This window comes from Symphalangus syndactylus, chromosome 6, assembly GCF_028878055.3.
Source record: "Symphalangus syndactylus isolate Jambi chromosome 6, NHGRI_mSymSyn1-v2.1_pri, whole genome shotgun sequence".
Taxonomy (NCBI): Eukaryota; Metazoa; Chordata; class Mammalia; order Primates; family Hylobatidae; genus Symphalangus; species Symphalangus syndactylus.
This window is the reverse complement of record NC_072428.2, coordinates 13,476,697-13,504,533: the sequence shown is the minus strand read 5'-3', so window position 1 is coordinate 13,504,533 and position 27,837 is coordinate 13,476,697. Positions and strand designations below refer to the sequence as shown.

General features: G+C 37.6%; 1 protein-coding gene across 6 annotated transcripts in view; it reads left to right on the top strand.

The window, feature by feature from the left end:
* The window catches only part of API5 (apoptosis inhibitor 5), a 37,372-nt gene that overhangs the window by 5,852 nt on the left and 3,683 nt on the right, over positions 1-27,837 (top strand). Inside the window, exons 2-14 of one of the 6 annotated variants that reach the window (XM_055281873.2) lie at positions 804-965; positions 3,002-3,095; positions 3,587-3,652; positions 4,161-4,312; positions 5,606-5,812; positions 8,713-8,817; positions 9,988-10,077; positions 10,909-11,090; positions 12,470-12,563; positions 13,017-13,073; positions 18,088-18,164; positions 18,668-18,804; positions 25,524-27,613. In XM_055281873.2, the coding sequence (XP_055137848.1) occupies positions 804-965; positions 3,002-3,095; positions 3,587-3,652; positions 4,161-4,312; positions 5,606-5,812; positions 8,713-8,817; positions 9,988-10,077; positions 10,909-11,090; positions 12,470-12,563; positions 13,017-13,073; positions 18,088-18,164; positions 18,668-18,804; positions 25,524-25,546 (1,446 nt within the window). In that variant the 3' untranslated portion in view covers positions 25,547-27,613. Of the gene's footprint in view, positions 1-803; positions 966-3,001; positions 3,096-3,586; positions 3,653-4,160; positions 4,313-5,605; positions 5,813-8,712; positions 8,818-9,987; positions 10,078-10,908; positions 11,091-12,469; positions 12,564-13,016; positions 13,074-18,087; positions 18,165-18,667; positions 18,805-25,518; positions 27,614-27,837 lie in introns of those variants that run through there. The other 5 variants (XM_055281872.2, XM_055281874.2, XM_063641846.1 and 2 more) reach the window with 5 other exon arrangements.

Below are 27,837 nucleotides of genomic sequence, written 5' to 3'. Positions count from 1 at the left end.
TAATTTTTGTATTTTTAGAGAGAGCGGGTTTCACCATGTTGGGCAGGCTAGTCTGGAACTCCTGACCTCAAGTGATTGCCCACCTCGGCCTCCCAAAGTGCTGAGATTACAGGCATGAGCCACCACACCCGGCCATCATTACAATTGTTTTTTTTTTTTTTTTTTTTTTTTTTTTTTTTTTTTTTTTTTTGGAGACGGAGTCTCACTCTGTCGTCCAGGCTGGAGTGCAGTAGTGCGATCTCGGCTCACTGCAACCTCCACTTCCTGGCCTCAAGCAATTCTCCTGCCTCAGCCTCCCAAGTAGCCTGGATTACAGGCGCACACCACCACGCCTGGCCAATTTTTGTGTTTTGGTAGAGACGGGGTCTAACCATGTTGGCCAAGCTAGTCTTGAACTCCTGACCTCAGGTGAGCCACGTGCCTCGGCCTCCCAAGGTGCTGGGATTACAGGCGTGAGCCACTGCGCCTGGCCCATTACAAATTTTTTAAGCATGATCCAGTCACAAGGCCAGAGTTAATAATCACTAGAATGAAGAAGTATTGGTATATTAACAAACACATTTGCTTTTTCCACTTAAAATTAGACTCATCCGTCTCCCCCAGCTCAAAAATAAACCAAAGATGGAGGGAGAACGGAATTGGGAAGATAAGTGTCAGTTTAACCAGTAAACCTCCAAAAATCAGCCTTATTTCTTAGCCTGTGTAAAAATTTAAAGGACACTCTAACATGTTTGTTATGGTCTTTTACTTAGCCTCCCATCCTTCAAAATCATGTGTCTTTCCTGCTTTATTTTTTATTTCAGCATAAAGATGCCTATCAAGTGATACTGGATGGTGTGAAAGGTGGTACTAAGGAAAAACGATTAGCAGCTCAGTTTATTCCGAAATTCTTTAAGCATTTTCCAGAATTGGCTGATTCTGCTATCAATGCACAGTTAGACCTCTGTGAGGATGAAGATGTATCTGTAAGTTTATGAATGACACTTTATAGCAATCTTTCAGATGTTTCTGTGTGTGGCTAATACAATTGGAGTAACAATCTGATATATCAGAGTACACAATAAAATACCACAGTATGGTCTGGCATGGCATCACACCCAGGCTTAAATTTACATATGATAAAATGTATTAGCCTTTTTCAACACCTTTAAATTATGAAAAATGCATAGAATCTCAAAATACTTAGTTTTGCTTATCATTTATCCACTGTTAAAAATGGATTGTGGCTCACATCTTGTTTCACAGATTGTTATTCGTTGTGCATATGAAATTAGACTGTTTTTAATCAATTTGTGCTTACTTGGATATTTAAATTATTAAGTGTTACATCATAAAATGTAGTTTCACTACCCTTATATATTTTGCATGGCAGAAAAATGGTCTGTGTAATAAGTAAATAGGATTACTAGATGAAAAAGAAATAGTTTTTGTTTTTTTTTGGGGGGGGGATTTTTTTGGAAGAGAATTAACTGGTAATATTTCTGGCTGCTGACACAGGTTCCTAAGAATACTCAACCATTAGCTCTTGTCTTTTCGATGAAACAGCGAATTGCCAACATTTCATGCAGAATTTACTGGATATAAACCCTATACTTTTTTTGCTTTTTTAATAGAGACAGGGTCTCACTCTGTTGCCTAGACTGGAGTGCAGTAGTAAAAACCTAACAGTTGCACATCCATAGCTCACTGCAGCCTTGAACTCCTGGGTTCATGCATTTTTTTCCACTTTAGCCTCCCAAGTAGCACAGGCCACCCTTCCCAGCTGATTTTTAATTTTTTTGTAGGGTCTTGCCATGTTGTCCAGGATGATCTCAAACTCCTGGCCTCAAGCTATCCTCCCACCTTGGCCTTCTGAAGCATTGGGATTACAGGCTTGAGCCACCTCACCTGGCCCGCTGTACGTTTTATGTAAAAATCGAATAAGCCAAGATCAGTATTTGGAATTAAACATGTAGAATATAGCCACAAATGTTGTATTTAGTAGTCAATACTGAAAATTCTAAAGTAAACAGTTACTAGGTATAACATTGCCACAGTAGCCATTTTTAAGGAATACTATATTATAAGCCCATAGGTAGTAAAAACCTCAGTTGCATATAATTAGCATATAAATAGTTTATATATATATATATATATAAAATCTCAAATCTGTGTCCTTCAGCGAGACATTGTTAACATCCCTTTTTATATTTTATTCTGTGTAACTTGAATATTGGAGCAAATTTTTTTTTTTTTTTTTTTGAGAAGGATCCTCACTCTGTTGGCCAGGCTGGAGTACGGTGGTGCAATCTCGGCTCATTGCAACTTCCACCTCCCTGGGTTCAAGCGATTCTTCTGTCTCAGCCTCCCAAGTAGCTGGGACTACAGGCGTGTGCCACCACGCCTGGCTAATTTTTGTATTTTTAGTACAGACACAGTTTCACCATATTGGCAAGGCTGATCTCAAACTCCTGACCTTGTGATCTGCCCGCCTCAGCCTCCCAAAGTGCTGGGATTACAGGCGTGAGCCACTGCGCCCGGCCAATTGGAGCAAATTCTTTTTAAAACTGCTAGAAATCTGCTGTTTTATATTTTTGTGACTCACGCCCCTAATGATGGCTTCTCTGTGGTTTTAGTTTTCTTAAAAAAGTTGAGTTTGCGGCTGTGCATGGTGGCTCATGCCTGTAATCCCAACACTTTGGGAGGCTGAGGTGGGAAGATCACTTGAGCCCAGTAGTTCGAGAACAGCCTGGGCAACATAGGGAAACCCGCCTTTAAAATTAGCCAGGCGTGGAGGCTTGCGTCTGTAGTCCTAGCTACTAGGGAGGCTGAGGCAAGAGGCTGTCTTGAGCCTAGAAGGTCAAGGCTACAGTGAGCCATGGTTGCATCACTGCACTCCAACCTGGGCAACAGAGCAATACCTTGTCTTTTAAAGAAAAAAAAAAAAGAAAGAAAAGAAAAAGCTGTTTGTTATTTTAAAGGTGATAGTATTTGGTTAATTTTTGTTTGAAATCATGCCCAGATTCGACGTCAAGCAATTAAAGAACTGCCTCAATTTGCCACTGGAGAAAATCTTCCTCGAGTGGCAGATATACTAACGCAACTTTTGCAGACAGGTAAGGGATTTTATTATTACCTTTTTCTCTAAATATATATCTTCTTTCTGAAATGTTGACTCTGTTTTTCGGTTTTAAATGGGGTGCAGGAGAGCTGGAGGTCCTACCTCTGATAGAGATTAAATTTCATACTTTCATTCAGTAGTTAAAGTGTAATGATTTCTGGTTATCTAATTGCTGGTATTGTTTTTAATTCCGTTACGAAGGTGTAATGACTAGATTCTTTTGGGCATTTTGATGTATCATAATTTTTCCCCCAATTTCCTGTAGTTTCATAATTGTAGCATCTTAATAAAAGTTTTTCAGGCATGCCAGATCGGGTTCTCAACTTATAAGGAACAGGTATCTTTTTGGTACTTGAGGGAATGGCTTAAGTTATAAGTTTCCTGTCAATGTAACCTTGAGAAACTATGTTGAATCAAGGTTGAAACTGAAGCAGATGATATTTTAAATTTGTTTTATATTCATTATGCCACTTTTTCTTTATCCAGATGACTCTGCAGAATTTAACCTAGTGAACAATGCCCTATTAAGTATATTTAAAATGGATGCAAAAGGTAAGGCCAGTTCTTATTCTGAATTGTGTTTGATGTCTTACAGAATCACAAAGTTAGGTGTTACTCATTAAGAATAAACTCTAGGGTTTACCCAGAGTTCTATTTCATAAAAATTCTAAGTATTGTGAAAAAAGTCTCCTTAGGTCAAGATGTTTATGACTAGAAAAACCAGCAGAAATAACTGCAAAAACAGATCACATTGTTCCATTAGAAATCTGTTGGAAGAACTCCCTTTGACACTTTCAGGAAATTCTTCCAAAATACCTGGGTTTTATTATTAGTAATGATATAAAAGGAAAGTCATGCTCAAGCTGACTATGTCTTCATGAAGAAAGCACTCTTATGGTTCAGGCTGTAGAAATTTCAGACTACTTTTAACTAGTAATTAGGATGATATTTGGGAAGTTCATTAACTTATTTGAGAAGAAATACTGTAAATTGAGTTAAATGGGAAAACACCATTACACTATAGAATTGACTTGCTACAGGCAACTATTTTGTTTTGCAGGGACTTTAGGTGGGTTGTTCAGCCAAATACTTCAAGGAGAGGACATTGTTAGAGAACGAGCAATTAAATTCCTTTCTACAAAACTTAAGACTTTACCAGATGAAGTCTTAACAAAGGAAGTGGAAGAGCTTATACTAACTGAATCCAAAAAGGTGAGCTTTGGTCTTCATTTGGTGGAAATTCTCTAAAGCAAAAGAGCATACTTGACATTGGCAGTATTCATCAATGTTATATGTGGCTTATGTATAAAATGATATATCATATATCCCATTAGAACCACCATAGAACTTCTAAGTTTTTCTTAGATTGAATTTAGCACTTTTGTCAGTGCTAATGATCAATCAATTTGGTAGTTTAAAGGAATCCGATTACATTTAAACTTTTTGTGGTAGTGTCCTTAAAATGTGTGCAACCTCTGCAAATCACCTCCTTCAGGAAACTTTCCCTAAGTCCTACCCCTCCCTTCCATTTTAGGATACTCTCTCATAGTATTCTATATTATTTCAAAATGAAACATATTATCACATCAAAATGACCTGTTTTTACCTTAGCCCTTGAAACTATCTGCTCTTCAAGGGTGAGACCATGCTTGTCTTTGCTCCCAGCATCTAGCATAGTTGTAGATGCTAAGATTGGCAAGGTGGGTCACAATTAACTTTTCACTCATCTTAATGTGCCAAAGTTTGGGAATAGTTTACTTTTTTAATATGTTACAGAAGATTCAGCATTTTATCTAAAGCATGTGATCACTGTTATGGTTCAGGCTTTAGAAATTTCAGACTACTACTACCCACTTCTTTATTGATAAGATTATTTTTCAGTGAGAAAAAAAGTAGATCTTTAGCTGGGAGTATCAGACTATTTTATGCCCCAGCTTGTAATCTGGTAGAGTATGTCGTGATTGTGAGCTCTTTTGGTCCATGAATAGAAAGATTTAGACCCACTGATATGGAAGATTTATCATGAGACTTGCAAGGTATCCTATTTTATATACAACAATTACCATATTATATGAATTAGGCTGCTTTTAAATATAGGAAACAATCTGATTCAACAGTTTGCTACAGAATTTTTCCAACCATTTTTTAAAGTCACTCCCCTAAATAGCCAATTTTTTAAATATTTTTTTTTCTTAACTGCACTCCCATGAAATTTTAATGCCACATATACACTGTATATCTGTTTATGGTACTATATGTATATCTGTGCTTTGTACGTAAAAAAGTAACATTTTCTAAGAACCAATTTTTGCCCCCTTGGAGAATGTGTGGTTTATGCTGAAGCTCAATTGACTGAAGCTAGAAGTTGCCTTTTCATCAGTATTTTGGAAGCATTAATAACAAACTGACTTCAGTAACTGAAATAAATTAGCTATTCTCTTTCAGTGTTGATCTGTCCCATTCAAATGATTAATATACTCTTATTCTGAATTGTCTCTTTTCCAGGTCCTAGAAGATGTGACTGGTGAAGAATTTGTTCTATTTATGAAGATACTGTCCGGGTTAAAAAGCTTACAGACAGTGAGTGGAAGACAGCAACTTGTGGAGTTGGTGGCTGAACAGGCCGACCTAGAACAGACCTTCAATCCCTCGGATCCTGACTGTGTGGACAGGCTCTTACAGTGCACTCGGCAGGCAGTACCCCTCTTCTCTGTGAGCTCTTTATTTTTACACACCTGGTATTTTGATTACTCTATTAGCTGTATATATATTTCCATAAATACTCACTTTAACATTCCCCTTAAACCTTTCCAGTAGTGTCCCTTATCTGAAATGCTTGCTTGGAACCAGAAGTGTATTCAGATTTTTGAATATTTACATTGTGCCTGGTTGAGCATCCCTAATTCAAAAATCCAAAACCTGAAATGCTTTAATGAGCATTTCCTTTGAGCATGACGTATGAGCATCATATTGGTGCTCAAAAAGTTTTAGATTTTGAAGCATTTCAGATTTGGGATTTTCAGATGAGGGATGCTTGGTCTGTGTTTATGAAGGCCACAGTGGAGTTGGTGAGAACCCAAAGCAGCAAGACATTTTTTTGAAAGAAAGAATTTTTTTTTTCCTTTGAGACAGAGTCTTGCCCTGTCACTCATGCTGGAGTGCAGTGGCACGATCTTGGCTTGCTGCAGCTTCTACCTCCCAGGCTCCAGCCTTCCTTCCATCTCAGCCTCCCAAGTAGCTGCTACTACAGGCATGCACTATCACACTCGGCTAATTTTTGTATTTTTTGTAGAGATGGGGCTTCCCCGTGTTGCCCAGACTGGTCTTGAACTCCTGAGCTCAAGCAGTCTGCCCACCTTGGCCTCCCAAAGTGCTGCGATTACAGGTGTGAGCCACCACGAGTGGCCAATAAATTTTTTTAAGTCTTCCTAGAGACTTTTTTAGAAAGTCATGAGAATTTTGCATTCTGTCTCAGGCTTTGTGTTTCCTGAGGCCATGCATTTTCTGGGATGTGCATACATTCATCTGAAAAACACAAAGGAACTATCCTAGAGCAGGCGTGGTGGCCCGTGCCTGTAATCCCAATCCCAGCACTTTGTGAGCCAAGGTGGAAGTATCGCTTGAGGCTGAGTTCAAGACCAGACTGGGCAACAGAGCAAGACCTTGCCTCTACAAAGAAAATTAAATAATAGAATTATCCCTTTTGAGAAATGTGCAGTCTGAAAATCCACTAAAAGATGCCCGCAATGTATTTATTTATTTATTTATTTATTTATTTATTTATTCATTCATTCATTTATTTTTGAGACAGAGTCTTGCTCCATCCCCCAGGCTGGAGTGCAGTGGCGTGATCTTGACTGACTGCAACCTCCACCTCCCAGGTTTAAGCAATTCCTGTGCCTCAGCTTCCCGAGTAGCTGGGATTACAGGCACACACCACCACACCCAGCTGATTTTTTGTATTTTTAGTAGGGATGGAGTTTTGTCATGTTGCGCAGGCTGCTCTTGCACTCCTGAGCTTAGGCAGTCCACCTGCCTCAGCCTCCCAAAGTGCTAGGATTACAGGCATGAGCCACCATGCCTGGCCATGCCCCAAACTTGACCTGAGAATCAAGGAAGAGATCAAAATATATAGATGTCCCAATGCTCCAGATGACTTTGCAGTAAAGTATATAAGGGGTCTTCAAAAAGTTCCTGGAAAATGCATATTATGAAAAAAAAAAAAAACCTATGCATGGATTTCAAAACATTTTTCACCAAAATAAGCTTGTACTTATAACATGTCTGAACAGGATATAGTTTGAGGAACTAAGAAAGGTGAGACATCAGTTTGAAAAGAGAGCCTATCAGAGCAACATGAATTCTGCTAAAGTTGAAGCAAGAACAAATAACAAATTTATGGTGAAGCTTGGTGGAAGAATAGTGAAATCATTGATGCTTTATGAAAAGTTTATGGAGACAATGTCCCCAAAGAAATCAACAGTTTACAAATGGATCACTCATTTTAAGAAGGGACAAGACAATGTCGAAGCCTGTCGCAGCAGATCAATTTACGAGGAAAAATTTAATCTTGTTTATGCCCTAAATGAAGAGGACCGATAATTAATAGCAGAAACAATAGCCAACATCATAGATATCTCGGTCCAGCTTACTCAATTCGGACTGAAAAATTAAAGTTTAACAAACTTCCTACTGATGAGTGTCAAAACCATTGCACTCAGATTAGCTGCAGACAAGAACAGAGCTTTCAATGGAAATTGTAAACAAGTGGGATCAAGATCCTGAGGCATGTCTTTGAAGAATGGGAACAGGAGGTGAAACATGGCTTTAGCAGTGCAATTCTGAAGACAAAGCACAGTCAAAGCAATGGCTACCAGCAAGTGAAAAGGGCCCAGTCCAAGTAACAAGAGACCAGTTAAGAGGAAGGGTTATGGCAGCAGTTTTTTGGGATGCTCAAGACATTTTGCTAGTTGACATTCTGGAGGGCTAAAGAATAATGTCTGCTTATTATGAGCTTGTTTTGAGAAAGTTGGCCAAAGGTTGAGCAGGAAAACGTCTAGGAAAGCATCACCAGAGTCCTCCATCGCCACAGTGCTCCTGCTCATTCCTCTCATCAAACAGGGACAATTTTTTAAGAGTCTTGATGAGGAATCATTAGGCATCCACCTTAAAGTCCTTATTTGGGCCCTTCTGATTTCTTTTTGTTGCCTAATCTTAAAAACATCTTTAAAGGGCACCCACATTTCTTTGGTTAATTGTATAAAAAAGACTGCATTGACATGGTTAAGTTCCCAGGACCCTCAGTTCTTTAGAGATGACTGGTATCATTGCGTGCAAAAGTGTCTTGACCTTAATGGAGCTTATGTTGATAAATAAAGTTTATATTTTTTATTCTGTATCTTTTTATTCCTTTTTTCCATGAACTTATTGAAGCCCCTTCGTAGATCACCTATTGAGGTTATATCTAGGGCATGCTGGGGTGTGCACTATATTGTATTTGTAGTCAGAATACTTGATGCTGTAGCGCTCAGCATTTATTGAATGAAATTCTGCTATAATATTTGAGCGAATATTTGTTTTTTGACACTGCATTTTCTTTGGATTTCTTACAGAAAAATGTCCATTCCACAAGGTTTGTGACATATTTCTGTGAGCAGGTTCTCCCTAACCTTGGTACCTTGACTACCCCAGTGGAAGGTCTTGATATACAGTTGGAGGTAAGCAAAAATTTCAGCTTTAGCACTGATGAGGCATTCTTATATTTTAACAAAAATGTAAACCACTAACTTAGATCTGATTTCTGAGGGAGCAGTTTAAATGTCTGGTAATGGCCAGCCAGTAATCTCCCTAGACCAGAATTAATTGCATTAGGACTGCTTCATGGATTCAATTAAAGTTTGCTGCAATGGGAAAGCCTTGCCTGTAGTTTTATTATAGTCAGTCTCTACCTTTGTAGCCTTAATATTTTTAAATAAGGTGTTTAATTCATTCATTTCTATCCCTAACTGATAGAGCCAATTTTAAACTGGATTAACACAAAATATCCTTTATTCCTTCTTCAATAGAATTCACTACCCCTCCCACCTTTGTATCTCAATTGTAATGTATGTAAACATTTTTTCACAGCATCTGTAATACTTTACATTTGTTTATAATCTCTCCCTACATTTAACCTGATTCACCTCTGTATCCCCAGAATCTGGCACAAAACTTGATTTTGAATCAAGCACCCAATAGCGATTATTAAATTAGACTGAAATATGGAAATGCGTGTGCCATTTCCCTCATGGGTCTTTGGGATAGAGAAGAATCTCACTGTGCACTGACAAGGTAGTTTGCTTCAAATGTGCTGGGCTAGGCCCATCAGACTGGGATTGGGAAATGCAGGAATGAACCTTGAGAATAGTGGTCATTACCAATATTTTGAGTAAGTATCCAGAGACTAAATTTAACAGGAAATGAGGCCCACCTTAACCATGAGTAATTAGTTCTTAGCTGTTGAGAGTTCTTACTGTAACTTACTTTATAGTTAATAAATTTATCATTTTTGCCTTGTAATTAGCACAATCATTAACCTGTAGCAGAAAGTGTCGTATGTATTATTTTCCATACTTCTCACAGATATATTGGAAATCATGAGATCTGGGTTTTAGGGTCTGCCCTGCCACTTACACCCTGTGACTTTGTCGAGTCACATAATCTCTGACCTTTACTTTCCTTCACAGTAAAATGTTGGGCTGCATCTCTAAGGTTTTCTTCCGTTTCAAATGTTATGATTCTGTGAAAGCATAATTGAAAATAAAGTCTTAAATCGTTATCTAGAATTACTCTCATTTCATAACGCTTGCTTATTCAAAAAAACAGTAATAGTGAATTGTGTGTTTTAGGTATTGAAATTGTTGGCGGAGATGAGTTCATTTTGTGGTGACATGGAAAAACTAGAAACAAATTTAAGGAAACTATTTGATAAGTTATTGGTAAGAACTTTTTCCTTTCCTTACGGGATAGTCAGTATATAGTTCAAAGTCTAATTTAGTATTAATTTCTAGATTACAAGAACCAGTTTTTGAAATTTCAATTAAACAATAATCCTAACAAGTGTTGTTAGCTTCTTAGGCCACATGTGGTCTACTTTGTTTTAATCTTGGTGTTTCTTATAATTAGGGAGAAAATAGTCCATCTGATAAAATCATTATCAGTATCACTGAGTGATTTTCTTATTTGATGTATTTGTGTAACTAACACAGTGATAAGCATTAGGTCCTTAGCATGAATTGCGTCATCAACATCTGGTGCTCGTCCAGATGTAACTTACTGGGTTGTTACAGCACTGATACTGAATGCCATTGGCAGCACTTCGCTGGCAATGAGTCAATACTTAAACAATATGGACTAATGTTCAGAAAATATTTTTGTAGTAAGCATAGTATAGTTGTTAAGCGCATCAGCATTTGATGTCAAATCTAGATTGAATTCTGACTCTTTAGTTTATTAACTTTGTTACCATGGGAAGATTACCCTAACTCTCAGAGCATCAGTGCCTTTATCTGTAAGTGCCTAATAAATGATAGCTACATTAATTTTCATTATTAATAATAGCAGCTGTAACAGCAGCTGTAACAGGTTAATATGGAGCGTTGACAGGCTAGAGCATTGATCCAGTAAGTAAAAAAGAAATCCAAATGTCTGGTTTTGGTAGTTTTTAATGCTTCATGTCTTAAAAACATGCACTATAATTCCCTGAATATCTGTTTATAATTTGAATATGTAGAGCAGATTGCAAACATCTGTATATTTTTCTCTCTTAGGAATACATGCCCCTCCCTCCAGAAGAAGCAGAAAATGGAGAGAATGCTGGTAATGAAGAACCCAAGCTACAGTTCAGTTATGTGGAATGTTTGTTGTACAGTTTTCACCAGTTGGGCCGAAAACTTCCAGATTTCTTAACAGCCAAACTGAATGCAGAAAAGCTCAAAGATTTCAAAATCAGGTGATATATGATTGAGGTGGCTCAATCCTTGGCAAAGGTGGTAGCTATCTTGAAGTTCCTTGGGTTTTGCTTTTGTTCTATGAGAGCTCCCCATCCTGCCTTACCCCAGTGGTACAGATTGGAGGGTTCAGAAAATAGGCATGTTTGTAAACATATGACAGAAATGAGCCAGGCATGGTGGCTCACGTCTGTAATCCCAGCACTTTCGGAGGCCAAGGCAGGAGGGTTGCTTGACGCCAGGAGTTTGAGACCAGCTGGGCAACATAGTAAGATCCTGTCTCTATAAAAAATAACTTTAGGCTGGGCGCGGTGGCTCACGCTTGTAATCCCAGCACTTTGGGAGGCCGAGGCGGATGGATCACGAGGTCAGGAGATCGAGACCACAGTGAAACCCCGTCTCTACTAAAAATACAAAAAAAATTAGCCGGGCGTGGTGGCGGGCGCCTGTAGTCCCAGCTACTCGGAGAGGCTGAGGCAGGAGAATGGCGTGAACCCGGGAGGCGGAGCTTGCAGTGAGCCGAGATCGGGCCACTGCACTCCAGCCTGGGTGATAGAGCAAGACTCCGTCTCAAAAAAAAAAAAAAAAAAAAAAAAATAACTTTAAAAAAATTAGCAGAGCGTGGTGACACACCAGTAGTCCCAGCTACTTGCAACACTGAGATGGGAGGCTCACTTGAGCCCAGGAGCTCAAGGTTATGGTCAGCTGCAGTCATGCCTCCGCACTCCTGTCTGGGTGATCAGATCATGTCTCTTAAAAAAAAAAACAGTAAAAGTAAAATTTAAAAAAAATTAAAAAGACAGAAATGACTTAACAAATCCATGGGGGGTAAAGGACTCTAGCTCTTTCTACTTGTTTTATGATCTTGGGGCAGGTACCCTAACCTCTCTTAGCTCCCCCAAATTTTTCTCAGTTGTTAAATGATAATAGTACCTACCTCATAGAGTTGTAGGAATTTAATAAGACAGTGAATGTACAGCTTTTAGCATGGTGCCTGGCAAATAGTAGGTATTGGTAAACTGTAGCTGCTGTTATTAATAATATCTTAGTGTTACTGGAGAAGCAGCACTGGAGAAGTCAATATAAGTAGTTTTCACAAAGACACTGCTTATTGAATTGTTCCATTAACAAATTCACATCTTAAATTTTGAAATGCTTGAGCCATGTGTTACCTGTTACTGTCCTCTACTGTGTGGTAAGGCAGAAGTTTGATACTTGATGAAGCTCTTGATCAGAAACAAGCAACTTAAAATTCTGTTCTTTAATTTATTGGTCATGTAACTGTTTCTGCACTTAGGATCATTTTTCTATAGTATAAGATTGACTTTAAAAACAAAATTGAAGTGATGAATTGCTAATTAACAAATATGTTTTCATTTAGGCTGCAGTACTTTGCACGGGGCCTGCAAGTTTATATCAGACAACTTCGCTTAGCTCTCCAGGGTAAAACGGGTGAGGCCTTAAAAACAGAAGAGGTAAGAATACTGGCTCACATTTCATAAACTGCTAGTTCCATACCAAACTATATAGACTTATGTGGGGAGTTTTTCATTTTCCCTTATCTCACCTAATTTAACAGCCTTCATCCCAGTCCTAATGAAATATTTTAGATTTTTATTGTGTTCCTATAACTTAAACTGATTTATTTTAAAACAACTTCTATGTGCATGTGACCTTACTCATTTTTTGGCTACATTCTAACCTGTCAAGGGAACACAGATTATTTGTTTTCTTTGCTACATCTAGATTGGTTTAGAGTCAAGCAATAGGAATACGCATTATCTATAGATTTAAACCAAGGAATTCTGTAAAGACTGTAGAAGTGATTCTGATAGAGAAGTGTAATTACTCTAGTTCTATGACAGAATGTGGATTATGCCTGATAGAAGTTATTGGCAGTTTGTCTTAATTTTCCTTTCCCTTTGCAGAACAAGATTAAAGTCGTTGCATTGAAAATAACAAACAATATCAATGTTTTAATCAAGGTAAGTCTATAATACCAAGTGACATATCTGCAGTTACCATAAAATCATATATTTATTTATTTAAAAGTTTTGCATAAGATACTTCCAACAAAGGAGGCATCCAAACTTCCGGCTCAAAGCATTGAAACAGATAGATATAGTCTCAGAAATTTCAGCAACTTAAGTTCTAGTGGTCTTAATTAGCTGTTGGGTTCTTTTGAATGGCCAGTAAATCCCTGTTTTGCTTACTCTTAAGAATGGACATGGCCGGGCGCGGTGGCTCACGCTTGTAATCCCAGCACTTTGGGAGGCTGAGGTGGGTGGATCATGAGGTCAGGAGATCGAGACCATGGTGAAACCCCATCTCTACTAAAAATACAAAAAAATTAGCTGGGCGTGGTGGCGGGCGCCTGTAGTCCCAGCTACTCGGAGAGGCTGAGGCAGGAGAATGGCGTGAACCCAGGAGGCGGAGCTTGCAGTGAGCCGAGATTGCGCCACTGCACTCCAGCCTGGGCGACAAAGCGAGACTCTGTCTCAAAAAAAAAAAAAAAAAAGAGTGGACATGTGGTATGTAGCACAATGAAATGTTTTTCTGTGTTTGTTTTTTTATAAACTTGACTGTAATAAATTGAGAGCTTTCTGTACTGTAGGCTAGGGTATACCTTTCCATTAAGCCATAATTACTTTTCCATTCTGTTTACCCTTCCCAAGTATCTGCTAGCCTAAACAAAATAATAACCTGAGAGAACCAGAAAAAAATCACAAAGTAGCCATCACTTGTATTATATTATACAATACAATTACAGCTTAATTGTATTGTGCCAGATGGGAAAAAGAAACAGTATTTGTAATACCTAGAGCAGTAGCCTGCCAGTAACAAAAATTGGTACTAGTATGCCTTAAAGCTAATGTAAAAATGATATGGAATAATTATAGTTGACCCTTGAACAATGAAGGGCTTAAGGATACCGACCCCATGTATACCGTTTGACTCCCCCAAAACTTAACCACTGGCTGGTACAATGGTAGTGGGTTATCAGAACTTACTAACATTAGCATCACCAAAATTGGTATACAACCCCCACCTCAGTGCTAAATTTGGCTTTATAAAAAATCATTTTAAAAAACTACGAATAGCCTGCTGTGGACAAGAAGCCTTACCAATAACATAAACAGTTAATTAACATGTTTTTTATATGCATTATGTACTGTATTACAATAAAGCTTCGGGAAAAAATGTTTTATTATAAAGAAGAGAAAATATATTTATTAAATGGAAGTGGATTATCACAAAGGTCTTCATCCTAGATGTCTTCACATTTAGTAGGTGGAGAAGGAGGAGGGGTTGGTCTTGTCTCAGGGGTAGCAGGCAAAAGAGGTGGAAGGAGAGGCAGGCACACTAGGTGTAACTTTTATTGGAAAGAATCTGCGTATAAGTGAGACCATGTAGTCCAAATTCAGGTTGTACAAGGGTCAGCTGCAGTTTGTATCAGAAGAGAGAGGGAAGCATTTGAGAAAAAGCAGCAGTGATTAGATGTTGAGGAAGGAGTATCATAGTGCCAAGTAGAAAAGTGAAAAGGCATTAAACACAGAAGAGGTAAGAATATTATACTAATCTCCTAAGGAAATGTTTCCAATAGCTTCCATTTATTACAAATCTTAAATATAAATTAATTATTTCGCATAGTAAATCATATATAAAAATGTGAGATTTGACTGTATTTGAACCGCTGATACAAGTCTGTTGAAGATACAATGTGTTATGAACATTTTAAACTTAGCAAATGCTTATTACCTGCATGCAGATGAGAAAATGTTCTTTTCAGGAATCTGTAAGTTATCTAAAGGAAAGTATAGGGGAAAGAGAGATGAATAGGGTCAGCAACCTGTGTGTAGAGCGCTCTGTGAATATAGGAATAAAGTCAGTTTCTCCTGCTGTACTCTCACAATGCACTTCTAACACCAGATGGGTGGAGGTTATTCCCCATACATCAAGTAAGTAAATAGTTCTGCAGTGGATACTAGCTGGGTGTCCTCCAATTCAGTCCTGACACTATCTACCTAGAGGTAGCATCAGATTCCACATATTGAAGGCCCAGTCCCACAAGACCACTTCTGATGACAGTTGCAAGCTCCAAGTTGTTTTACCCATGCTTCTGATTGGCTGGCTATAAATGGGCTATAATTTAACCAAACCTTAGGTTTGGTTAAATTGCTAAAGCAGCTTATACAACTCAGGGGAACACTTACTTATGTTTACTGGCTTATTATAAAGGATACATATGAACAGCCAGATGAAGAGATACATAGGGAGAGGTCTTGAAGAGTCCTGAGTGCAGGAGTTTCCATCCCTATGGAGATGGGGTGTACTACTCTCCCAGCACATGGGTGTGTTCTTGTTCATATTCCATCCTGGAACACCCAGCCCCCCTCACTGTCATACACACACACACACACACACACACACACACACACAGAGTCCTTTTCAGTTTTTATGGAGGCTCCATTACATAGGCATGATTGATTAAATCATTGGCCATCAGTGATAGATAAACCTTTATTGGTGTTAAATCAGCCCCTCTCTCCTCCCTGGAGGTGGGGTTGGACTGAGTTCCAACCCTGTAAGTATGTGGTTGGTTCCCCAGGCAGTCAGCTCCCCTATCCTGTGGTTAACTAGAGCCTTTCCAAACATCACCTCATTAATATAAACTCAGGTGTGGTTGAAAGATGCTTGTTCAAAATAAAAGATTGTCTTTCACCTTTATTGCTCTGGAGCTTTTCAGGAGACAGTAACAAAGGGCCAAATGTTTTAGCAAAAGATATTCATATTGCTGTAGTCACATAGGAAATTTCAAGAATTATTGGAGCTATGAGCCAGGAATCATGGACAAAAACCAAAATGCAGTCAATACAGGCCTTCTGTATCCAAGGTGGATTGGTTGCAGGACCCCCATGGATACCAAAACCCTCAGATTAACCCTTATTAAATGGCATAGTATTTGCATATAACCTACACAAACCCTCCCCTATACTTTAAAGCATCTCTAGATTACTTATCATACTTATCAACCTAAAATAATTAAAAGTCTCAGGGTCCAATTAAAAGAGTTTATTTAGGTACAAAGTGTGAGATTGGCCATCTGGGGAGCAGAATTACACCAAAGAATGCTGGTCAGTGCTCCTGGTATGGGGAAAAATGAGGATTGTTTATATGGGCAAAAACTGATACAGGCACAAACTGAGGTGCTAAAAAGAATGACATTTTCCATACAAAGGTTAACAGATAGATATATGACTGGCTACTATTGATTACATTAATACAGATAGATATATGACTGTCTACTATTACTACATTAATACAGATAGATACATGACTGGCTACTATTGATTAACAGATAGATATATGATTGGCTACTATTGATTACACTCTAAGAGGATTAACATTTTATTGTAAAGAGGTAAGAGTCACAGTGGTCTCTATCTCCCTCATTTAGTCTAGGTTTAAGTAAAGAGTAGACTCTGGTTCATGCAATCTCAACACAAAGGTCAGGAAGGCAATGGTCATGCGTCAGAGAAGAAAACAGCCATGTTGTGAGTCAGTTTCCAGGAGTTAACTTTTCCCCTTGGTGTAATAAATTTGGGAGAACCTGAAATTTTATTTTTACATACCTAATACAGTGCCTACACATCACTTCATTCTCAAGGATTCAACATAGTAAATTCAAGTTTTGCTTTTTTAGAATTTTATGCAATTTTTTTCGGAATGTTTTCCATCCACAGTTGCTTGAATCCACAGATGCAGGAACCATGGACACAGTGGGCAAACTGTATATATCACATAATGTCACAAGTGCCTTACCTGAAAATCTTGAAATGTTTTTAAGTTGGGTAAAAGTATGTGACATGATACATTTTTTGTTTTAGGGAGAACATAGGTATGTTTTAATCCATCCTTGACATTTCTTGTAATCTTTACCTACCAGGCAGACTCATCTAATTTCACAACTTCATTTTTATTTTAATGAATCCCCAAACTATACATCATTTTCCTGTCGTTGTCTGAGATTTAACATGTTTATAATTGAAGATTTGCCCTTTCCTCTTCATGTGGTCCCTTTTTCAGTTAACATTTATTATAATACGCGAAATCACTCCAGTTAGAAACCTCAAGCATTTTTTATTCACAGCATGTTGTGTTGGCCAATTCCCTACATTTATATAGTACGCTGGACTTAAGTTTATATACCAGGGATGATTTTTTACTAGTATACTCATTTTAACTGGGAGAAAAGTTTACTTTTATTGAATTTTACCTGTATACAAAAAATCAAGGTAAAGCTGGTAAGAGTATTACTAAGAATAAATGTGTTTAGCGATTTATTCAGTTGTGAGGATATTATCAGGTTAGATTATTTGAATTCCAGGTTATTTTAACACATTCAGCAAACATTTGCATTCCTACCACTTTGATCACTCAGTATTTAAATCTTACACGGTTTTTTTTGCCTTATTAATAATTTATAGATATTTCATAGGGCAGGGCAAACATGATTAGCCAGAGCTTTAGTGGTTTTTTGTTTGTTTGTTTTTACTTTTCCTATGGTGCTGGCAGTAAAGCTTTAGATTTTTTTCTAATTTTGAACCACTTAAAAATTTGCAAAAGCACATGCAGATTGCACCATTGTATTTTCCTTAAAGCACCATGGTGACTGCATCTGCAAAAACAAACCAAAACAAAACCTATTTGCTGACTTTGTTTATTAAAGTGGATAAATATTGATGTCTTTTATCCTGAAATGTATACTGACATTTAGAAAAAAATTAGCTACCCTACAGTTTGTTATGTGCACAAAATTATGTTAATGAGGTAATAGATGTGATTTGTAAACAAAATTGTTCCTGTTTAATTTTCTGTTGCAGTAAGCTCTGTCTCCTAAATATAATCTTTAAGATCTGTCTTCGTTTCCTACCCTCACCACCACTCCCTGCCACCAACAAATACATGAGAATTCTTGCCTGATTTTTGTCTCTCCAGGATCTCTTCCACATTCCTCCTTCTTATAAGAGCACAGTAACACTATCCTGGAAACCTGTACAAAAGGTTGAGATTGGGTAAGAAATATATTTAAAAGAGATTTGAGTGTTATCAAAACTTAATACGAGTTACATTTACTGTTCAAAAGGGTGCAGTGTTAAATGATTCATAATAGCATGTTTAAATATGACTATTAGAAGTATGACTTAAAATGTAAAATCTAATTTCAATATTTGTAAAAATAAACTGGTGGGAGGCAACCCTGGAACCTTCAGCCTTACTTGTATTCTTGTAGCAAAACTAGATTTTTTTCTGACAGGTTTTGTAAAGTGAGTCACTTGCATGTAAGTCTGTGAAGCTACATATTTCAGATTATTTTAAAGCCTTGTAAATGCCTTCTGACATTGTCTGCATAACCAAACTGTGGTTAATTTGATGACATCAAATGTTAATTCCTTTTTTCTGATGAGATTATCCTCTTTAGGATGTCTTTCCTAACTGATATGCTAAATTATAAATGTATTGATAGCTTTTGGCATAATAGAATGTTTTTAAATTGCTGTTCTTCCTATTGTTACAGGCAAAAGAGAGCCAGTGAAGATACAACTTCAGGTTCACCACCCAAGAAATCTTCAGCAGGACCAAAAAGAGATGCCAGGCAGATTTATAACCCTCCCAGTGGGAAATATAGCAGCAATTTGGGCAACTTTAATTATGGTGAGCGTTTCCGTTTGGGTATAAGGAATATGAGAGATTAGGCAGAAATTGTGTTATACTTTATTTTAATTTGTTATTATATACAGTGTCATGGTTCTAGCCAATGACTTTTCTGAATTAGCTTGGAGAACTAGGGCTGTTGAGGAAATGATTTATCCCATTCCTCTCTCATTCACCCTTCTGGGCTGACTGTATTGAGTATGCAACATTAACTAGTAAGCACTTAAAGAAAAATATGGCTGGGCGCGGTGGCTCACGCTTGTAATCCCAGCACTTTGGGAGGCCGAGGCGGGCAGATCACGAGGTCAGGAGATGGAGACCACGGTGAAACCCCGTCTCTACTAAAAATACAAAAAATTAGCCAGGCGTGGTGGCGGGCGCCTGTAGTCCGAGCTACTCGGAGAGGCTGAGGCAGGAGAATGGCATGAACCCAGGAGGTGGAGCTTGCAGTAAGCCGAGATTGCGCCACTGCACTCCAGCCTGGGCAACAGAGCGAGACTCCGTCTCAAAAAAAAAAAAAAAAGAAAGAAAAATATGCCTCTTGTATTCAGAGGAACCAACAGAAACAAAATAAATTCACAGAACCATTCTTTCCATGCTTTCCTAGTTGCAGCTTCAAGGCAAGGCATTCTGTGCATTCTCCCTCAGGGATGGGTATAGCTTCTGAGAGATAGTATAAATGCTCTTTCTTGGACATTGTCAGCCTGCTGCCTATACTCCCATCTTCTGTAGCTAGTTAAAAAGAAGTCACAGAAGTGGAGTCAGCTGTTCAGGCATCATCTAGCAAGGAAGATGAGTTCTATTGCAGTCTCTCCCTCTGCCCAGAATGCAATCTTCCTATCAGTGCTTCCTATTCCCCTTTAGCCATTAGAGCCAGGAGAGCTTCATACCAGTCCATCCTCTCCCACGGCTGTTGAATCAAAAGTAAAGTTTATCTCTCATTGGCTTATTTCCTCATGGATCTTTTTTTTTAAAAGAATGGAGAGAAATATCAGGTCAATTCCTTACCTTGCTTAAGAAGACAAAGTTTAGGCCAGGCGCGGTGGCTCAAGCCTGTAATCCCAGCACTTTGGGAGGCTGAGGCGGGTGGATCACCAGGTCAGGAGATCGAGACCATCCTGGCTAACAGGGTGAAACCCCCTCTCTACTAAAAATACAAAAAATTAGCCGTGTGTGGTGGCGGGAGCCTGTAGTCCCAGCTACTTGGGAGGCTGAGGCCAGAGAATGGCGTGAACCCGGGAGGTGGAGCTTGCAGTGAGAGGAGATCAGGCTACTTCACTCCAGCCTGGGCGACAGAGCAAGACTCCGTCTCAAAAAAAAAAAGAAGACAAAGTTTAGGCAGGCGTGGTAGCTCACACCTGTAAACCCAACACTTTGGGAGGCCGAGGTGGGAGGATCACTTGAGCCCAAGAGTTCGAGGCCAGCCTGGGAAACAAAGCAAGACCCCATTTCTACAAAAAAATTTAAAAAATTAGCTGGGTATGGTGGCACGCACTTATAGTCCCAGCTACTCAGGAGGCAAGAGGCAGGAGGATCGCTGAAGCCCAGGAGGCCAAAGCTGCTGTAAGCTATGATGGTGCCACTGCACTCCAGCTGGGTGACCAAGCAAGACCTTGTCTCTTAAAATAAAAAAAAGATTCTGAACCATATAATATCTGTAATTTTGTTTCCAAGGTGAGATAATTGTAACATTAAATTACTTCTATAACAGTTGAATTCTTCTAATGTCTGAACAAACAGATTATAGAAAGCCAATTTTAGACTGAAATGAACCCTTCCCCTCCAGACTCTGAGACAACTTTACTTTAAGGATGATCACTGAACTCTCTTACTTACATAACAGTATGTAAATGTGCATCTCCTTGCCTCTTATCTGAAAAATGAGGTAACAGCTCTTACAGCCTTCTAATAACAATATTTGTGAAAGTATTTTGTAAGGGGAAAGGATTCTCTGTTACTTGGTTGAATCATATGTTGTTCTCTGTCACTTGTATGATTTAACGTGTCTAACAGTACTGTTCTTAAAATCAGTTATCTCAGATACTGAGAGAATGGCTTTAATGAACGTAATCAATAGCTATGGCAATACAAGAATTGTATGTACTCCTTTTTATTGGGCAAGTCAATTTGATTTTACATGAGGATTCTATTGTGTGAAACTCATTGCCTGCTCAATAGTGAGAATCAGGTGATATAATGCATGTGGAAAAAGAACGTGAAAAATCTAACACTTTAGATTGTATACAATGTTTTTTAAAAAGAAACAAAAGAACTGTCAATGTGAAAAACATAAGCAAAGTTTTACTCAAGACAAAAATCCACGAGTCACAACTTCAGTTATTCCCAGTCTTCAAAATAACAGAAGGGCAAAGCAAACATGCAAAAGCAAACTAAAATCTGATTCTTCTTACTAGAAAGAACAGTGAATTTCTGCAATTATTTTACATTTGAGAATTTAATGTGATCAGGTCATAGGTATTCTCACAACAAAATTTGAAGCATTTGCTTGACTTTATTTCACCTATTGAAATGAAAGCAGTTCTCAGTATCCAAATTTATTGCTTTACTAACCAATGTCTCTGTTTTTTGCTATACAAACAGGGTATTGGTTCTCACAAATTAGTTCAACTTCCCAGTGCATTCATAAACATTTACCCACGTTTAGTTTTCCTTCCAGTGCACAAAGTTCCCCCAGTAACCTAAAAGTACTAAATGTTCTACATTTTGTGACTTGTGTTCTTTACTTTTTGGAATATAAAAATAAGCCTTAAAGTTTAATTTAAACTGGGAGCAGTGAATTAAAAAAAAAAAAATGTAAGCTTGAAACTATTGAAAAGATCAGAAAATGCAGAATTTTTTTTTAGGATTAAGCTCTTCAAAAAGAAGAAAATTTGGTGCATCTCTGTACTATAGAAATGGCTGTATCAATTGGAGGTAAAAAAAAAAAAAAAAAGTATTAGCCAATATAGAAAAGATAACCACGTCAAATAGTACCTTCATACAGTGTATTTAATTTCCTCATTAGGTACAGCCGAATAGAGTGTAACCCGAATTCATATTAAAATTGAAAGAGTGGATTGTAATAGTCTTTTAGCTTAAGGCTAATAATGGTATCTATGACAGTGTTAAGTGTGTTGGTGTGAATAATGAGTATGGTAGGGTGAAATGTGCAGGCATCTGCATAGATGGCTCTAAGTCTAAACAGTCAAAAATGCAGAAGTCATGGCCCACAAAAGGCTACTGCACTACCTTAATGTTCCCATAGTTACTGCATCTGTCTCTGGGAGCATCTTTCCCTCAGAGAAACCACCTCTGATTTTCTGAATGTGTTCACTAGGATAATAAACACAATGATTTCATTTTCAAATGGTTTGCATACTAATCAACTTGTAAAAATGTGTCATGGCATAAGAAGGTGACTTTGAATCAGACCCATTCTATTATACAGATAAATATTAGCCAAACTGGGGAAAGGTCCAGTGAGTTTCCTGTCTCAGAATTGAATTACTTTTCTTTCTGCAGAAAGGGGGGTCAAAAAAGACATCAAGACATCACCCTAATAAGACATAATGGCAAAAAAATTGATTGCAAAATTGACTGAAAAGGTATTTTTCAAGCCTCCAAGATTGTGGATCAAAAACAGCAAAACCAAGCTCTCTCTATTGTTGCTAACAAGATTGCTATAATGAGGAAGTTTAGAAGTTAATGAAGAGATTTGATCTCATTTACATATGATTAAAAGTCCAGCCTTGCTGATAACTTCAATCAGTTTTCTTCACGGGACAACACCTTTGAGGACTATTTCTCTGTGGCTATAAAAGTGACTGACTAATGGATCAGAGACTCTTGTTCTGTACATCACAAGTGACTTGATTTTTCAGCAAAAGCTATGCTTAGTTTAGATTAGTAGCTGAAACACACTCAGATGCACATACACACACAGAACCTTTTTGGCTGTACTCTGAGAAGCTTATGTAGCTGATAAAGCAGTGAAAAAAACTCAGCATTTAGATCTACATTTGTGTGAGTCCAGTTGCGTGAAATACTGTGATCAAAACAAAAATTGCATATTTATTGCATTCAGAGGGACATTTTGTAGTCTAACCTGATTTTTGAAATTGATTATTGATAATTTAAGATATTTTTCATAGTTATATGAGTTACCTTTAGTAATGATAGACAACAAATAAAGAACTAAGAAGTTGTTATGGAAGTCATAACCAGAGCAGGTAGACAAGAGAAAGAAAGAAAGGGCATCCAAACTAGAAAGGAGAAGTCAAATTGTTCTCTATGCAGATGACATGATGTTTTTTATATATATATATAAAAAACTAAAGACTACCAAAAAACTCATAGAACTGATAAATTTAGAAAAGTTAGAAGGTACAAAATTAATATACAAAAATCAGTAGCATTTCTATGCATGAACAGTGAACTAGCTGAAAAAGAAACCAAGGCAATCCCATTTATAATAGCTGTGAAAAAAATCTAGGAATAAATTAACCAAGAAGGTAAAATATTTCTGTACAAGGAAAACTACAAAACACTGATGAAAGAAATTGACGGAGATACAAACAAATTGAAAGACACTCCATACTCATGGATTAGAGGAATTAATACATTTTAAATGACCATGCTACCCAAAGTGATCTCCAGATTCAATACAACTTCTATCAAAATAACAATGACATTCTTCACAGAAATTGCCACCAAAAAAAATTCTTAAAATTTATATGGAACCACAAGACCCCAAATAGCCAAAGCAATCCTGAGCAAAAAGAACAAAGCTGGAGTTATCACACTACCAGATCTCAAAATATAAATCAAAGATGTAATAACCAAAACAGCATGATACCAGCATAAAAATAGATACAGACCAATGGAACAGAACAGAGAACCAGAAATTAATCCACATATCTACAGCCAACTGATTTTTTACAAAGGTGGCAAGAACACTCATTGGAGGGACAAAAAAAAAGGGTCAGTCTCTTCAATAAATGGTGCTGAGAAAACTGGGTATCCCTATGCAGAAGAATGAAACTAGATCCCCACCTCCCACCCTGTACAAAAATCAACTCAAAATGGATCAAAGACCTAAATGTAAGACCTAAAACAATAAAACTACCATAAGAGAAAACAGAAGAAGCACTTCAGAACATTGGTCTGGGAAAAGATTTCATGACTAAGACCTAAAAGCACAGGCAACAAAAACATAAACCAATGGGATCATATCAAATTAAAAAGCTTCTGTGCAGCAGAGGAAACCATCAACAGTGAAAAGACAACTTACAGAATGGGAGAAAACATTTGTAAACTACTCATCCAACAGAGGATTAATATTCAGAATATAGAAGCTATTCAGACATCTTAATAGCAAAACAAATCTAGATTAAAAATGGGCAAATCACCTGAACAGACATATCTCAAAAGACGACGTACAAATGGCCAATAAATGTATGAAAAAATTCTAAACACTAAGCATCAGGGTAATGCACATCAAAACCACAATGAGGAAGTTTGGAAGTTCAATGAAGATAGTTCATCTCATTTACATATGATTAAAAGTCAGACATTGGCACCCCCATGTTTATTGTAGCACTATTCATTAGCCAAGACATGGAATCAACCCAGAATTAACAGGTACATCAACAGATGAATAGATAAGATGTGGTATTATACACAATGGGATACTATACAGCCATAAAAAAAGAATGTCCTTTCATTTGCAGCAACATGGAAGGAACAGGAGGACTTTATAGTAGGTGAAATAAGCCAGCTATGGAAAATTAAATTGCATGTTCTCACTCGTGGAAGTTTTAAAAAGTTAATCCTATAGAAGTAAAAAGTAGGACAGCGCATACTAGAGGCTGAGAAGATAGGGGGAAGGAAGGGATAGGGAGAGATCTGTGGGAGAATGCAAAATAACATAGGAATAAGCCCTAGTGTTGTGTACCACTATAGCATGACTATAGTTAATATATACTTTAAAATAGGAGAATATTGAATGTTCTCAACACAAAGAAATTATAGGTGTTTGAGATGATGGATATGCTTGTTACCCTGAGCTGATAACTATATATTCTTTGTATCAAAGTATTCTACCCCACGAATATGTAGAATTATTATTTGTGGATTTGAAGAATTAAGTTTTTTAAAAAGTGTACGGGCTGGGCACGGTGGCTCACACCTGTAGTCCCAGCACTGAGGCAGGACGATCCCCTGAGGCCCGCAGTTTGAGATCAGCCTGGCAATATAATGAGACCCTGTCTCTACAAAAAAAAAAAAGCCAGACATGGTGGTGTGCATCTGTAGCCCTAGCTACCGGGGAGTCTGAGGTAGAAAGATCACTCTAGTCCAGAAGTTCAATGTTATGGTGAACTGTGAACGCACCACTGCACTCCAGCCTGAGCAACACAGCAAGACCCTCCAAAAAAAGTGTAGTTATCATAATATCACCTTGAAACAACTTTGTTACTGGGATACATTTAATTAAGCAACTACCATGAATGTAGTTGGTACCTTGCCTTACGTGCTTCAGTATATATGTTGTTCTTGTTTTATGTACAGGCTAAATTTGTAGATTGAATAGCAGAATATTAGTTCTGTTCTTATAGGGCCTACTGCTGTATTTAGAGTTATGAGCTACATTTCTTCTGCGTTTGCTGTACCATGAAATCCTAAGCAAGACCTAAACCCTTCTTCGCTTTTTCGTAGAGCAGAGAGGAGCCTTCAGGGGAAGTAGAGGTGGCCGAGGTTGGGGCACACGAGGAAATCGTAGTCGGGGAAGACTCTACTGAATAAGACGTCAGCATTCTTCAGCATTGTCATGAGCTTAATATACTTAAATTCTACTACTCATTGGATTGCCGGGGATGTCCCTTTAAACAGACTGCTGCCTTCAGCTAAAAACTTAATGTTCTTTATACCTTTGTATGTATGACCTACTTTTGTAACAGACCATGGTTGTGTCCAAGGTAAAACCACAGTGATATTTTTGGATGCTTTGTCTGCAGTTTTGACTTGTTTTTGCAATATCATTATTCAGACTTCAAATTGTGAATCTTTTAAACATCTTGATAATTTGTTGAGAGCTGTTCATTCTAAAATGTAATGAAATTCAGTCTAGTTCTGCTGATAAAGATCATCAGTTTTGAAAGGTTACTGATTTTCCTCTTCCCTCTTAGTTTTTTGCCCAATATATGGAGAAGAGTAATGGTCAATCTTAACATTTTGTTTTAATTGTTTAATAAAGCTGCTGGGCAGTGGTGCAGCATTCCTACCTAGTGTCATAAAAGCAAAATACATAGTCTTCTTAAAATATAGGAATGACATTACATTTTTAGGAGAAAGTAAGTTGCTTTGCACCGCTTACTTAATTCTTTTCCATATATTGTGATACAAACTTTTGAATATGGAATCTTACTATTTGAATAGAAATGTGTATGTATAATATACATACATACATAAGCATATGTGTGTGTGTGTGTGTGTATATATATATATGCATGCTGTGAGACTTGACTACACAACATAAATCACTTTTTAAATTCCAGGAACGGGTAGTCTGACACAGTGATTATCCTTTTGAGGCTGAATCCGTTATTAACTTGTTATTTAGGTTTTTACTCCCAGTAGCAAGGGATTCTAAGTCAGTTGCACTTATGTGATTATTGTTATTTAAAACTAAAAATAAAGGCTGCATTTTCAAAGATAAATTGGAATTGCTATTGGTATATAACAACCAAATAACAACCAAAATACTGAATCTGATGTACATATAGGTTTCTACAGGAAGAGATAGTATAATTTAGAATTTGGAGATTTAATAACCAGGGCTACCCAGAAAAAGTGACTTGATAACATGGTACCAATAAGTAAGGGATGCTCTCTTGGTTTGCTTTTGCCACTTTCAAGATTTTAACTTCTCAGGTTATTAATCAAAATTATTGTATAAGTTAGCCTATAGAATTTTTAGGTTAAAACAACAGATGGGGGGTTTGTGGAGTGTTTAATGTCATGGGCATTTTTAGTAGCATAGACCCTTTGTTCTGCATTTGAATGTTTCGTATATTTTTGTTTCACAGTTAATCTTCCCTCCCCAAGTTTGCTATTCAAATCAGCTGCCTGAATGACATTTCTAGTAGTCTGATGTATTTTTTTGAGGAATAGTTTGTGATTCCAATGCAGGTGTCTTCATTACCATCACCTCTACACTGCAGAAGAAGCAAAACTCCTTTATTAGAATTACTGCACATGTGTATGGGGAAAATAGTTCTGAAAGGCTAGAATGATACAAGTGAGCAAAAGTTGGTCAGCTTGGCTATGGAGTGGTGGCAATAATCTCTAAACATTCCAAAAGACCATGAGCTGAACCTAAACTCCCCTGGAATCTGAACAAAGGAATATAAAATTGCCATTTGAAAACTGACCAGCTAATCTGGACCTCAGAGACAGATCAGCCAGTGGCCCAAAGACATTTCAAGTACAGAAATTATATTGAGACTACAGCTAAATAAATTTGAACATTAAATATAATTTTACCACTTTTTATAAGCATATTTGTAAACTCAAAACTGAGCAGAAGTGACTTTACTTTCTCATGTTTGATACTGAGTTGACTGTTCCCTCATCCCTCACCCTTCCCCTTCCCTTTCCTAAGGCAATAGTGCACAACTTAGGTTATTTTTGCTTCCAAATTTGAATGAAAAACTTAATGCCATGGATTTTTTTCTTTTGCAAGACACCTGTTTATCATCTTGTTTAAATGTAAATGTCCCCTTATGCTTTTGAAATAAATTTCCTTTTGTAATTTTGTTTTGTGTCTTGATTTGTTATGATTATGGTAACTTCAGATTCTTGGATATTTATTAACACATTGATTGCTTCTACTGTGCCAATAGGCTGAAAATATAAAGATGGACAAGAACTGCTCTCTGCTATCAAGGAGTTCAGTCTTTTTTTTTTTTTTTTTGAGACGGAGCCTTGCTCTGTCGCCCAGGCTGGAGTGCAGTGGCGCGATCTCGGCTCACTGCA